Below are 15,109 nucleotides of genomic sequence, written 5' to 3'. Positions count from 1 at the left end.
TTGAGTACCCACACTTAAAGAAAATAAGGAAGAGCTCAAGAAGATACCTTGTAAAACTATCAGTTTGAAAAATGCCTGGGGCATATGAGAGGGAGAGTTACTAATCTCAGAGCATGTCCAGAAGGGATAGAGTAAGAAACTACTCCAGAAACAAAGGAGCTGGCAGACACCATCTCCTTCCCCGGCCCCTCAGCAGAAACACAAAACCACTTATGAGAACCAACACAGTGCCTGCAATCACTACCTAACTTGCTTACACCAAGCACTGCCCCCTACACTTTCACAAATCCACCCTTTCCAGTCACATTTGCCTCAGTCCCGGAGCTGTGAGTCTACTTTCTCAGAAGACTGGAACAAACCTTACCAACACTGTGTCTTCCAACCCAACTGCTTTGTGGGGCCTTGGTCCTCACAGTGGCATACCTTGGTCCTCACGGTGGCATACCTTGTTAAATTGTTTACCCCTCCCACAGGCACTGGGCACTGTGTAGGTTCGCCCAGGCTACCCAGTTCCTGCAGCTTTGGTGAAGGGTCTCATTTCAAAAGCAGACCAGTGCACACTGTGCTAAAACTACATGCCCCACACCAGCTAGTCCCAGCAGCAGCATGATGTCCCCTCCAATATGCCCTTGACCATAGCCCATCCAAAGCCACTGATAATATGCAAACAGCTCCAACAGAGGCCAGTGCCACTCCAAAGTGACTCCTTCTCTGGGGTGAGGGGAAGATAACCACACACACCAGTTAGATGGCAGCCCAAGTAGTGGGCTGCGAGCAGATAGTTGGTCTGATTGCAGGACCCACCTACCAACAAAACCCTCTCACTAGACAACACAGGGAAAATACACTGCAGTTTGGTGCTACTGCATTTCTGGGAAATGCCTGATCTTACTCAACTCAAGACCAAGGCAGCCCCAGAGGGACAAAACATTGCCCACAACAGGCAAAAAGAAAGCCAATGCACATGACTGGACTGAAGGAAAAAGAGGCCAAGACATAACAGCAGGGTGCACAAAACATATAGGAGACACCTGTGAAGTGCCAGGTTCTGGTGAAGAGGGGTTACTGCACATCGGGGCAATATAGGGCTTCTTCTTCATAAGGCCATTACCTCTAAGAGCAGGAGACAAAGCTGACTTTCCTAACACACAGAAACACAGAGACAAAATAAGGAGACAGAGGAATATGTCCCAAATGAAAGAACAGGACAAAACCATAGCAAGAGACCTAAGCAAAATGGATATAAGTAATATGCCTAATAGAGAATTTAATGATCATAAAGATACTCACTGGACTTGAGAAGAGTGGAAGACATCAGTGAGACCCTTATCAAAGAGAGAGAAAACATAAAAAAGGACACATCAGAGATGAAGAACACAATAAATGAAATTAAAAATATACTAGATGGAATAAATAGCAGGCTAGAGGAATCAGAGGAACGAATCAGCAACCTGGAGAACAGAATAATGGAAAGTAATCAAGCTGAAAAAATTTAGAGAAAAAATATGCAAAATGAGAATAGTTTTAGGGAACTCAGCGACTCCATCAAGCATAACATTCTCATTATATGGATCCCAGAAGAGAGAGAAAGGGGGTCAGAAAATTTACTTGATGACATAATAGCTGAAAACTTTCCAAATCTGGGGAAGGAACTATATCAACATCTAGGAAGTAGAGATCCCTCAACAAAATCAACCCACGGAGGTCCACACCAAGACACAGAAAAATAAAATGGCAAAAAGTAGTGATAAAGAGAGAATTTTAAAAGCAACAAGAGAAAACAGTTACATAGAAGGGAAACCCCATAAGACTATTAGTGGGTTTTTCAGAAGAAACTTGGCAGGCCAGGAGAGAGTGGCATGATATATTCAAAGGAAAAAATCTGCAGCCAGGAATACTCTTTCCAGAAATGCTATCATGCAGAATAGAAGGAGAGATAAAAAGTTTCCCAAACAAAAGGTAGAAGAGTTCATGACCACCAAGCCAGCCCTACAGGAAATGTTAAAGAGGACTCTTTGAATGGAAAGGAAAGACCATAAACAGGAGTAAGAAAAGTAGGAAAAGCAGTAAAAATAAGTATATGTGTAAAAATCAGTCAAGGGACTCAAAAGGGTGTAAAGTATGACACAATATATCTAAAACATGGGTGGGGGGAGGAGTAAAGAATGGGTTCAATTTTAAGTGATCATCAAATTAACATAGACAGCTATATGCAGATGTTACATACAAATCCCATGTTAACCACAAATCAAAAACAAGTAAGAGATATGCAAAAAATAAAAAGAAATACAAGTATATCACTAAAGAAAGCCAGAAAATCATGAGGAGAGAGCAAGAGAAGAAAGGGTCAGAGAAGAAGTAGAAAACAACCACAAACCAAGTACCAAATGGCAATAAATACATATCTATCAATAATTACTCCAAATGTAAATAGGTTGAATGCTCCAGTCAAAAGATAAAGGCTGACGGAATGGATAAAAATACATGACCCATGTATATGCTTCCTACAACAGACTCATTTCAGACTTAAAGACACCTCCAGATTGAAAGTGAGGGGATGGAGAAATGTTTATCATGCAAATGGATGTCAAAAGAAAGCTGGTGTAGCAATACTTATTGGACAAAATAGACTTTAAAACAAAAACTGTAACAAGAGACAAAAAAGGATACTACATAATCATAAAGGGGACAATCCAACAAGAAGATAAAACAATTGTAAATATTTATGCACCCAACATGGGAGCACCTATATACATAAGACAGTTAATAACAAACATGAAGAAACAAATCAATATTGATACAATATTAGGGGATATTTAACTCTGCATTTATATCAATGGACAGATCACAGAAAAGAAATCAAACAAGGAAACAGTGGCTTTGAATGACACATTGGACCAGATGGATTTAAAAGATATATTCAGAATATTCCATCCTAAAATAACACATTCTTTTCAAGTGTACATGGAATATTCTCCAGATAGACCACATATTAGGCCAAAAAACAAGTCTCAAGAAATTAAAAAAGCCTGAAGTCATACCATGCATCTTTTATGACCACAATGCTATGAAACTAGAAATCAACTACAAGAAAAAATCTGGAAAGAGCACAAATACATGGAGGTTAATTATCATGCTATTAAACAATGAGTGGGCCAACCATGAAATCAAAAAAGAAATCAAAAATTAGATGGAGAAAAATAGAAATAAGAACATAATGATACACAATCTTTGGGATACAGCAAAAGCAGTTCTAAGAGGGAAATTTATAGTAATACAGTCTTATCTCAAAAAGCAAGAAAAATCTGTTAAAAAAAAAAAAAAGCAAGAAAAATCTCAAATAAACAACCTAACCTTATACCTAAATGGGCTAGAGAAAGAACAACAAACTAAACCCAAAACAAGCAAAAGGAAGGAAATAATAAAGATTACAGCAGAAATAAATGATGTAGAAAATAAAAAAGAAATAGAACAGATCAATGAAACAAGAAGTTGGTTCTTCAAAAAGATCAAAAAATTGATAAAACTCTAGCCAAAATCAAAAGAGAGAGAGAGAAAGAGGGTGAGAAGACTCAAACAAAACCAGAAATGAAAGAGGAGAAATAACAACCAACACTACAGAAATAGAAACAACTGTAAGAGAATATTATGAAAAACTTTATGTCAACACCCTGGACAACCTAGAAGAAATGGATAAATTCCTAGACACATGTTATCTATCAGAACTAAAGCAGGAAGAAACAGAAAATTTGAACAAATCTATTACCAGCAATGTAATTGAATCAGTAACCAAAAAACTCCCAAAAAAACAGAAGTCCACATGGCTTCACTGCTGAATTCTACCAAACATTAATGGAAGAGTTAACACCTATTCTTCTCAAACATTTCCAAGAAATATAAGAGGAAAGAAAACTTCCATATTCATTCTACAAGGGTAACATTACCCTTATACCAAAACCAGATAAAGACACAATAAAAAAGAGAACTACATTCCAATATCTCTGATGAACATACATGCAAAAATCCTCAACAAAATATTGGCAAACCGCATCCAACAAAAATCATTCACCACTGTCAAGTGGGATTTAATCTTCGGATGAAAGGTGGTTAATTATTGGCAAATCAATGCAATACATTACATCAATAAGAGAAAGGATAAGAAACTTTCAATATCTGCAGAAAAAGCATCTGACAAAGTCCAATTCATGATAAAAACTCTCAACAAAGTAGGGTTAGAGGGAACATACTTCAACATAATAAAGGCCTAATATGAAGCACCCATAGTCAACACCATCCTAAATGGGGAAAAACTGAGTTTTTCCCCTAATGTCAAGAACAAGAAAAGGATGTCTACTCTCACTGCTTTTATCTAACATGTTACTCAAAGTCCTAGTCCTCAAAATCACACAACAAAAAGAAATAAAAGGCATCCAAATTGGTAAGGAAGAAGTAAAACTTTTGCTATTTGCAGATGACATCATACTTTAGATAGAAAACCCAAAAGACTTCAGCAAAAAACTTCTAGAATTGGTGAATGAATTCAGTAAATTCATAGGATACAAAATCAATGTACAGAAATCTGTTGTATTTCTGTGCACCAATAATGAATAGAAAGTGAAATTAAGAAAACAATCCCATTTACAACTGCACAAAAAATAATGAGATACCTAGGAATAAACCTAACCAAAAAGGTGAGAGACCTGTATCCTGAAAACTATAAAACACTGATGAAAGAAATTTAAGATGATGCAAAGAAACGGAGAGACATTTCATGCTCATTGGATCAGAAGAACTGGTATTATTAAAATGTCTGTACTGCCCAAAGCAAACTACACATTTAATGCAATCGCATCAAAATATCAACAGTATTTTTCACAGAACTACAACAATCTTAAAATTTGTATGGAATCACAAAAGACTCCAAATAGCCAGAGCAACCTTAAAAAAGAAAAGCAAAGCTGGAGGCATCACAATCTGGACTTCAAGTTGTATTACAAAGCTGTAGTGATCAAAACAGTATGGCACTGGCACAAAAACAGACACACAGAACAATGGAACACAATAAAATCCCAGAAATAAACCCACAATTATATGATCAACAAATCTTCAACAAAGCAGAAAAGAATGTGTGATGGAAAAAGACAGCCTCTTCAACAAATAGTGTTGAGAAAACTGGACAGCATTACATAAAAGAATGAGACTGAACATTAAACCACACACAGAAATAAATTCAAAATGGATTAAGAAGCTAAATGTGAGATCTGACTCCATAAAAGCCCTAGAAGAGAACATAGGCAGTAATTTCTCTGACAATGGCTATAGCAACATATGTCTAGATATGTCTCCTGAAGCAACAAAAGCAAAAATAAACTATTGGGACTACGTCAAAACAAAAAGCTTCTGCACAGCAAAGAAACAACCAAGAAAACTAAATGACAACCTACAGAATGGGCAAGATATTTGCAAGTGACATTTCTAATAAACAGCTATTATTTAAAATATATTAAGAATTTATAAACTCAACACCCCCCAAAAAAGAATCCAATTTAAAAATGGGATAACTGAGTCCTCTTTTGATTATAAAGTACCTTTTAACAGCTACTAAAAGTAATGTTCCTGAGAACACACTTTAGAAAACTCTGCTATATATCAATTTATGTGATTCTTCAGATCAAGAACTAAGATTTTTCCTTGATAAATAAGTATGTGCATATAGAACACTGTGCTCACCCAGTTCTTCTTGCACCTCTCCAATCACACTTTCTCTAACTCATTTTCATCCTATTATTTATTAATGTTGGTACCTCCCAAAGACCAGCACTTAGAATTGTCTTTTTTCACTAAGGTCCTTTTCTCAGCAATCTTTACTCATTCTTAAAACTTCATCTGCCAGATCTATAAAAAATTTTCCCAAGTATTTATATAGCTCTGACCTCTTTCCCAAGTTTCAATTCAACATTTTTACTTTCCTACAGGACATTTCCACCCCATTTAGACTTTATCATCTGTCTCTGAACTTTGTCATATATTCTCCATTTCTATTAGCAACACCAGTATTTCCCTACTTACTTAGGTTTTGGCCTCTACCTTACCTATGACTCCTCCCATACCTTTCACTGCTGTAGATATGGCTTTCACTGCTGCTTTATGTTTAGTAGTTTAGAACATTTTATAGTGTCATCCTGAGGGTTATATGAGGTTCATTAATTGCTCATCATACAAAAGAGAAAACTGAGGCATAGAGGCATGACTAGTGACCCAGCTAGTACATGCAAGAGTTGGAATTCAAACCCAAATCTATCTGATTCTGGAATTTAGGTTCCTGAACACAGTGCTCTCTTGACTTGACATGAGGGCCACAGAAGAATTCAGTTCTTGGGGAAACTCACATGCTCAGCCATGGATTAGGCCCAAGATAAGATACTTTCTTATCATCAGGGAAATGTAAATCAAATCTGCAATGAGATATCACCTCACACCTGTCAGAATGGCTAAAATCAAAAACTCAAGAAACAAGTTTTGGAGAGAATGTGGAGATAAAAGAACCTTGTGCACTGCTGGTGGGAATGCAAACTGGTGCAGCCACTGTGGAAAATGGTATGGAGGTTCCTCAAAAAATTAAATATAGAATTACCATATGATCCACTAATTCTACTACTGGGTATTTACCGAAAGAATACAAAACAACGCTAAATCAAAAAGATATGTGCACTTCTATGTTTACTGCACCATTACTTACAATAGCCAAGATAAGGAAGCAGCCCAAGCATCCATCGATATATGAATGGATAAAGAAGATGTGGTGTATATAATTGTATATATTACTCAGACATAAAAACGAATGAAGTCTTCCATTTGCAATGACATGGATGGAACTAGAGGGTATAATGCTGAGTGAAGTAAGTCGGTTAAAGAAAGTCAAATACCATATGCTTTCACTCATATATGAAATTTAAGAAATAAACAAATGCACAAAGAAAAAAGAGACAAACCCAAAAACAGACTCAACTAACTGTGGGTTAACAGAGGGGAGGTGATTTGGGGGATGAGTGAAATTGGTGATGGGGATTAGAGTACACTTATCATGATAAGCACTGGGTAACATATAGAATTGCTGAATCACTATATTGTACTCCTGAAACTAATATAACATTCTATGTTAACTATACTGGCATTCGATGTTAACTATACTAGCTTGAAAGTAAAAGATACTTTCTTGCACCAAACTGCCATTATACATAAATATATATAAAACCTACTATAACAAGTTCAATATATCAAAGATTTAGATTTACAAAACAGATCCTCAGGAGTACATTTATTTGGTTTTTAAAATAACTTTATAAAAGAAAAATATTCTCTCCCCTAGTATGAATATATTTACATTTCATTTTTATTAATTTTCACTAGAGGAGATATTCTGCATAGGTCAGGCTATACCTTTAACATTTCAGCAAGATTCTAAGTATATCATTTATGAAATTTTTCTAGGAAGCCCACTTTCATTCACGACAGAGAAGTCCAAAAGTGATCACTTTGGATAGACCATGAATTCTTCTTATTATCTTAATCAGTTTTCCTTGAAATGATACACTGTCTTTGAGTCTCATGATGTATATATATGTGAGATATATGTAGTCAATTGCTAACCCACTTTTTTCCAATGTACATATGAAAGAATAAAATTTATCCCCTAAGTTCTGATTCTATAAACCTAAGTTCATTGCAGACTGCTATGTTAGGTCATATGGTAGAAAAAAATATTTATGAATGCTTAATATCAGTGAAAACCAAAAATAAAATTCACATGTAGTTCTATTTAAAAACATATTTTGACCTAATTTATGGATAACTTTAGTAACACTTTTTTTTTTTTAAAGATTTATTTATTTATTTGACAGAGAGAGACACAGCGAGAGAGGGAACACAAGCAGGGGGAGTGGGAGAGGGTGAAGCAGGCTTCCTGCAGAGCAGGGAGCCCAATGTGGGGCTCGATCCCAGCACCCTGGGATCATGACTTGAGCCGAAGGCAGACGCTTAACGACTGAGCCACCCAGGCGCCCAGCAACAATTTTTTTTAAGTTAAATTCTTAACTGCTGCATTGATCTGTGAAAGTTCAGCAAGAGCAGTATTGTTGGTCTACATAGAGTTAGATATAATTTATCTATACTAGTATCTACCGAAGTATGTACCTTGAAACACTACATTATACTGTTGAAAGGTTCAGAAAACACTGCAAATTTGATTCCTCTCTTGGAGATTGGCATTGTACAAGCTCCTGGAAGTTCTGCCATTAAAAAAATTTTTTTTGCTTATTTAATCCATCATTTCTCAAGTTTATCAATATCTTGATATAATTGGGGTCACTGGAAATAAGACTGGAAAACCTTGATCTATGATGATAGGAAGGAAGGAATTATAGTAAGTAGACGGTACCAAAATCATTTGTACTGGATTCTGGAATTACGTGATTTTATCAGGTTTTTTCTAGAATGGCTGTTTTTTAAAAGGATACATTAAAAAGATAATTGTCTCTAGGCAAGGCAACTAGACTAAAAGCAAATAGAAGCATGCTGGGTACCAAGAAAAAGACATGGGATACTCAGGGTTTACTTAGGTTTTATACAGAGTACGTTAGACACTGGTGTAAAATGAGGACTGGCCATGCATATTTAATCCTTCTCTAAGATCACCCTCTAAAGCATAAAGAAAGACAGTAAGAAAAGAACAAGTAGTTCACTTATTAAAATGCTGACATCCAGCATACTCACACTGCCCATTCAAGCTTCTCATTCTTAATAGAGTTGTACAGAGCCTGTAAAGAGAGAAAACAAGATGGAATTATTCTTTTCATTCTGTTCAATATTTTTAATTCAGCAAATGACCAAAGCCAAAAGGAATCAGCAAGTAATTCCTAAGCCCCTTGTTAGTCACCCCTGTTGGCTCTGAAAGATAAGGACAGGTAAGGCAAATAAGCATAGGGTAAGCAGCATTTTGTGAAACAGATTTTGCACAAAGTAAAAAATGGCTTTTATAAATAAGACACACAACACTGTATTACATTTTACCATGTAAAATATTAGGATATGATTAAAATTAGACCATGTACTCTATTTTCCTTATTCAAAATATGGTCTTGTAGTTTCATTAGTTTGGATACTGAAGTATGCATACCTTTTTCATTGATGTAATAAATCTAACTGTTTTCATAACATTTTAATGAGTAAGATACATATGAGGGGGACTGAACCTAGGGTATAGAAAACTATCTTAGAATAATTTCAGAGTTTCTATACCAATGATTCATGCAGTTGTTATCAGTCTAACTTCATAATTGTGCTTTACAGTTAGTGAGTGCTACCCTGGTGGGTGTGAGGTGGTGGAGGGGAAAGACAGAAAACTAGAGTTTTGGTAACAATAATGACAGTCAGCCTGATTCTCTCTGATTCTCCCAGATAAGATCCTTGTAATCAAGTTGTTCCACTATGACAACCACCCAAGAAAATGCTACTCCACATCTATGCTTTCTTAATTTTGAGTAAGATGTAAAAGAAAACACAAATGTATCTTTAAGCTATAAAACCACGACAACAAATTATACTGAAGAAAAGGATATTATAATGATGCTGGATGTTCTTCTTCAAAGAACTTGGACCAACTCGGCTCAACAAAGATTCAGTACAAATATATTTAGGTTACAGATTTTATATTACTTGAGATTTAATTCATGTATCCTTAGCCAGTATTTTCACAAACTCTGTGGGAATTTTGCAGGGTGGCTACAACAGTCAGTTTAAATACTGAATAATTATGAAGCTAATAAAAATTAGGAGGCATTTCATCATTAATAGGACATGGTAAAACATGTCCTCAAATACAAAAACTGATAGAACATCAAATTAAAATAAAGGTTAAATGAGGCACAAAGACCATGCTATAAATTGGATGTTCTTTTGAAGGAACTCAAATTTACTGAAGAACTACAACAACCTACTGTTTAAATGTCTCATGAGACTGCACTTGTTTAGATGTGCAGAGAGAGAAGATGTCTAACTCAAGCCTCAGAGACTCTTGCTGGATAAATGCCTTTTAAATGGGTTCCATTACTTGCATGAGCATTTTGAACCCACAAGTAATAGTGAGCTGAGAAACTGCAATTGAAAAAAGACAGATCATTAAAGGTTCTTTATATACTATCATACTCAAAATTACCTAGAGTAATTTAACAATGTAGTAAAGATAAAAAAAAAGATCTATTCATAAAGGTAGATACTTGACAATGATATCTAAGCATCTAAAAATTTTCTAATATATTCAATTCTGTCCTAAAGCAAGTTTTTTCAAATTCTTTGTCCATGAGAATATTTTGCTTAATGAGGTACTGAGTTCCAAAATAGAAAATTCTTGTTCAGATGCATATCATGCAACAAAAATCTTTTATAAAGTATTCTGTAAAATTCAACAAACTTGTCATATTGTAGTCCTCTCCCAGTGTATATATTATAACATGACAAATCTAAAAAGTGGATGTCATGCTTATCCTTTTCCAATTGCAAAATTACAAAGGGATTTGCTTGAATCTTTCTGGTGCTTTATAATGACACACTATTTTTCTTAAAAAAAGGAAAATATGCTTTGCAAATGCATCTAACACTTATATATCCTTCATCACAACTTCCTATCCTTTTACGTATTAGCTTAGTTAAGAATTGATTCCTCTTTAGCCCCACAGTCCTCCCTTCCATTCTCGTGCAACCTAGACCCCATGCTCTATCACATCAATCAGTCTTGTTATTATTAATATCTTCAACTTCTTTGTCCTACTGCCTCTCTATTGTACCTAAAAAAGAAACATTGAAACTCTTGACCAATCCTACTCTGACTTCTCCAATTTATACCCCCTATATTAGTTAAGGTTTCTTTAGTTTCAAATATAAATACCTAAACTCTAGCTACCTTATGCATAAGGGGGACCTAATTGTATATGTAATAGTTTATGTAGCCAAATCATAAAAAGACATGGATGGGGCTGGCCTCAGGGACACAGGCATTTAAAACTCTCCTACTGTCCTCTCAACTATTCTCTTTCCACCCCAAACATCTCCACTCCTTGTTTTTTTACTACACAAGAAACATGTCTACAACAAGCAACACCCATTTACATCTTTTATGTCTTTCAACAAGAAAAAACAGTTCTTTCTCCTAACTCCAATTTGAAAAGATTCTAATTGGTGTGGTTTAGATCACCTGTCCTCCCCATGGACTAATCCATGTGGCTGGAAGACGAAATATAATGAATGGGCCCAGCCCTGAAGTCAAGGAGGTTGGGGTATATATTAAAGAAGGGGTAGCACTGACCTAGCTAGCCAATAGTGTAATCCTCCTGAGCTTCACAGCCTCCCCTATTTGTATGTGACTAATTCAGCACTAATGGTGAAAATTGAACAAGAACACAAATTAATGCCATTGAATATTCATCATCTCAAACTTCAGGAGAGGCTTATTCATGAGCCTCCTTTAACTCTTTGCCATCTTCCCTAAAATGTATCTGCAATGGCATCTATTTTTTCTGCCTTTCTGATGGTAAGGGAAGGGATATCCCACCTCTACCAGGCTAAACCTCTAAAACTGGTCCTGATACCTTCCCTTTCTGTGGTAACATCTCCTCCTTTACTAGTGCCTTTCTATTAGCGTTCAAACATGTGCAAGTCTCTCTAAACCCCACTTCTGCAATTTAGCACCCTTTGTTCCTCAGCTGCTATTTTAGCTAAATTTCTGAGATAAGTTTCTGCAATTCACATCTCCACTTAATGTCTTCTCTTCAAATCAGGCAATCTTGCTTTTATTCCTGTTCCTCCATTAAAAACTGATCACAATAAATGCATCTGATTCTTTCATGCTAAATTCAAGCCACTTTTCAGTGTTCCTGCATCACTTTGCCTGTCAGCAGCATTGAATACTCTCAAATATTTTCTTCCTTATTTTCTGTGACACAATACGGTCTCCTGAATTTTCTCATAACTTTCTCATAACTCTTTGGATAATCCCCATTACTCACATCTTCCTCATCTTATCACTTAAATGTAGGTGAGCCTAAGTTTGTGTGAACTCTTGTGAACATTGGATCCATATGTCAGATGCACTTGGATGTTTCCAAATACTACAAATTCAGTAAAGAGGAACTAAGGCATGAAGACCTAAAAGTGAAAATGTACCCTCAAACTTAGTAAACTTAGTATAAAGTATTTAATTTTTTGAGTGTGGAAACACTATACATAAAGCCCAAGTAAAGGCAGTTTACAGTAATATAAAATATATCCAAGTCAGAATCCTAGGACTGCCAGAATTTTTCTATCAACTATTTCATCCAAAATACTATTATATTCCTATCATACAAGCAGGAAAGTTCCAAGTTAAAATCATATTTGTATCTGCCTGCTAATGGCACAGGGACAAATCTTTTAGTAATAATGTTTTCGGGATGAATTGTAAAAACTCTCTAATTCCCACTCAAGAAACAACAAAATGGAATTTCACAGCTGACAGGGGCCTGAGAAATCATAAAACAAATTCTTCCTTCTATAGGTTAAAGAAAATGAAGTCATATGTTAATTAACTTCTCTCAAGGTCCAATAGCTGTTTTTCACAAGCTCTGACTCAGAAATCACATTTTTCAGAAATCAATTGACTATATTCATTCAACTAAATACATTCTCTTTTATCAACTAACTAAAACTAACTACATTGTCTCCTCCTAAGACCAAACTTTACAGCACTGTAAATGCCTGGCTTGACAAGACCCATGTGAAAAGGTAAAAAGGCTTGTGCCTCTCTTAGAATACATTCAATAATGGTGGTCATTGTAATTCTAAAGGATGAGCTTTCAACAAAAGTCACTGTTGCTAGGACACAGGCTTCAAATGCCTTTGTTGGTGACCATGACTGGTTTGCCACACTGATCCTATAGTCTCAGTCCACTTACAACTAAAGGTATCTGCCATATAAATGGCTGAAACTGGAGATGTAGTCTATAGCTCAGGAAAATAATTTATCCGTAGCTATGTAAGGGGTTATTTGACCTAGCTCCAAGAGAGCAAGGTTTGTGGGCAAACACTGTCATGAAAGGCTGTTATATCACAGTGGCCACAAATTGATAGTTGGGAATAAATCAACCTTAATGGGCCACAGTAACCCATATATACATTATATGCAGTAAGGTAATAACCAGTTATGGTGGGCTAAATAATGGACCCTCAGATGATGTCCAGGTCCTAATCCCTGGAACCTGTAAACATTTCTGTATATAGCAAAAAGACTGCAAATGTGATTAAGTTAATGATCTTGAGATGGGGAGGGTATCTGGGCTGGGTGGTGTCCATAGAGGATGGAAGGTGGAGATTTAAGAAAGACAGAAGAAGAGAAGGCAATGTGAAGATGGACACAGAAATTGGATACAGACACAAGTGAAGGAATGCCAGCAACCACCATAAGTTGGGAGAGGCAGAGATTCTCTCCTAGACACTCCAAAGGGAGTGCATGTTGACAACTTGATTTCAGACTTCTGGCCTCCAAAATTAGGAGAAGATATATTTCTGTTGTTTTAAGACTCCAAGTGTGTGGTAATTTGTTATAACAGCCCTAGGAAACTAATACACAAAGGTATAAATGGAAGACAGATATCTGAGTAAAGAAAGGTTGATTTTCAGAAATATTTCCAGAGTCAGTCCCTAGGTAAAACATAATCTTCTACCATAGTTGTCATCAAAATTAGTCAAGGAATTTTTTAATAATATTGATTACTGAGCCCCATCCCAGATCTACTGAATCAGATTCCCAGTTGAGAAAATATATGAATATTTCTAAATGCTCTACTCCTGACTCTGGTATGAGCCCTTCGTTAAAAACCACTGCTTTGCAAATTTATCAATCGTTTCTTAATTTTTTAAAAGATTTTATTTATTTATTTGTCAGAGAGAACACACAAGCAGGGGATGCGGCAGGCAGACGGAGAATCCCCGCTGAGCAAGGATCCCAGGACCTCGGGACCATGACCTGAGTTGAAGGCAGGTGCTTAACTGACTGAGCCACCCAGGTGTCCCTACCAATCATTTCTTTAAGTGAAATTCCTGCAACTTAAACCCAGGAGCTAGACAACAATCAAATGCGTCCACTGAGACTAAACAGGTCAGAATGATTCTTCAAATTTGAAGTTCATTAAATTTTAAGAATGAGAAAGCAAAAGTAAATTGCTTAAATTACAGAGATCAAGGTATCTTGGTCTAAATTTACTTTTAAGTCTTTGTTCCTAACTTTTGATTGTTTCTCATTGAGATGATAAAATGCAATTTTATTCAAGGTTCAACACCATCACTGACAGCCTACACATGGTTCTCTGAAGTTTTCCCCATTACCATGCACTGTGTAACCTGAGTTTCTCTGTCTCTCTCTCTCCCTCCCTCTCCCTGTCTCCCACCCCTCCCCACACAGAGGCACATTTTGCAATCTATCATATTCATGTATTTTAGTTCAATCATCTCTAAACTCCAATGATATTTTTTCCCATGTGTTCTTTCAATTATTATAAAAATTACAAAGGATAAATTGGATAGCTTCCGATTGCCTTTATAAAGTGAGACAGACAGTGACCACAATGAAATTTGTACCCAGGAAGAATTATGACACCATTAACACCAGGGCTGTCTTTTCCAAGTACAATATTCATGCAGATATTCAGATCAGGCAGACTTTTAAGTGTAAAATTAAATATGCACTACTCTGGAAGTACTCAAAGAGAGACTATGTTTGAAAAAGACATTATTTAAAAAACTAATGATAAAACTAGTAACCAAATGAATTTCAAATTGTTTAGAGAAACTCAAAATATGTTAAAGAAATGGTGCTCTATTTTTATTTTCTTCTCTATGCCTTAAAATAATATTGAAAAACTGCATTACCCCCCTCATCAGAGGCTTCCCTAAAACCAGTATTTAGAATGGACTTTTTGTTTGCCCCTTCTATTCCTGGAGGATTTCACATGTATGCAATGTACCAAATAAGATTATGGGTGAAAGCTATATCCCCCTTCTTTTTTTAAGTGGCAGAAGGCAA

The 15,109-nt window shown here is 35.9% G+C and overlaps 1 protein-coding gene across 8 annotated transcripts in view; it reads right to left on the bottom strand.

Annotated features, from left to right (window-relative positions):
• PSD3 (pleckstrin and Sec7 domain containing 3) overlaps positions 1-15,109 on the bottom strand; it is a 542,217-nt gene that overhangs the window by 46,086 nt on the left and 481,022 nt on the right. For all 8 annotated transcript variants that reach the window (XM_081809790.1, XM_081809797.1, XM_081809802.1 and 5 more), the window contains one exon: positions 8,773-8,816. In XM_081809790.1, the coding sequence (XP_081665916.1) occupies positions 8,773-8,816 (44 nt within the window). The remainder of the gene's footprint in view (positions 1-8,772; positions 8,817-15,109) is intronic.

Source organism: Leptonychotes weddellii, chromosome 2 (genome assembly GCF_054177405.1).
Source record: "Leptonychotes weddellii isolate Sample4059 chromosome 2, ASM5417740v2, whole genome shotgun sequence".
Lineage (NCBI taxonomy): Eukaryota > Metazoa > Chordata > Mammalia > Carnivora > Phocidae > Leptonychotes > Leptonychotes weddellii.
The sequence above is the reverse complement of the archived record's forward strand: the minus strand, read 5'-3'. Positions and strand labels throughout refer to the sequence as shown.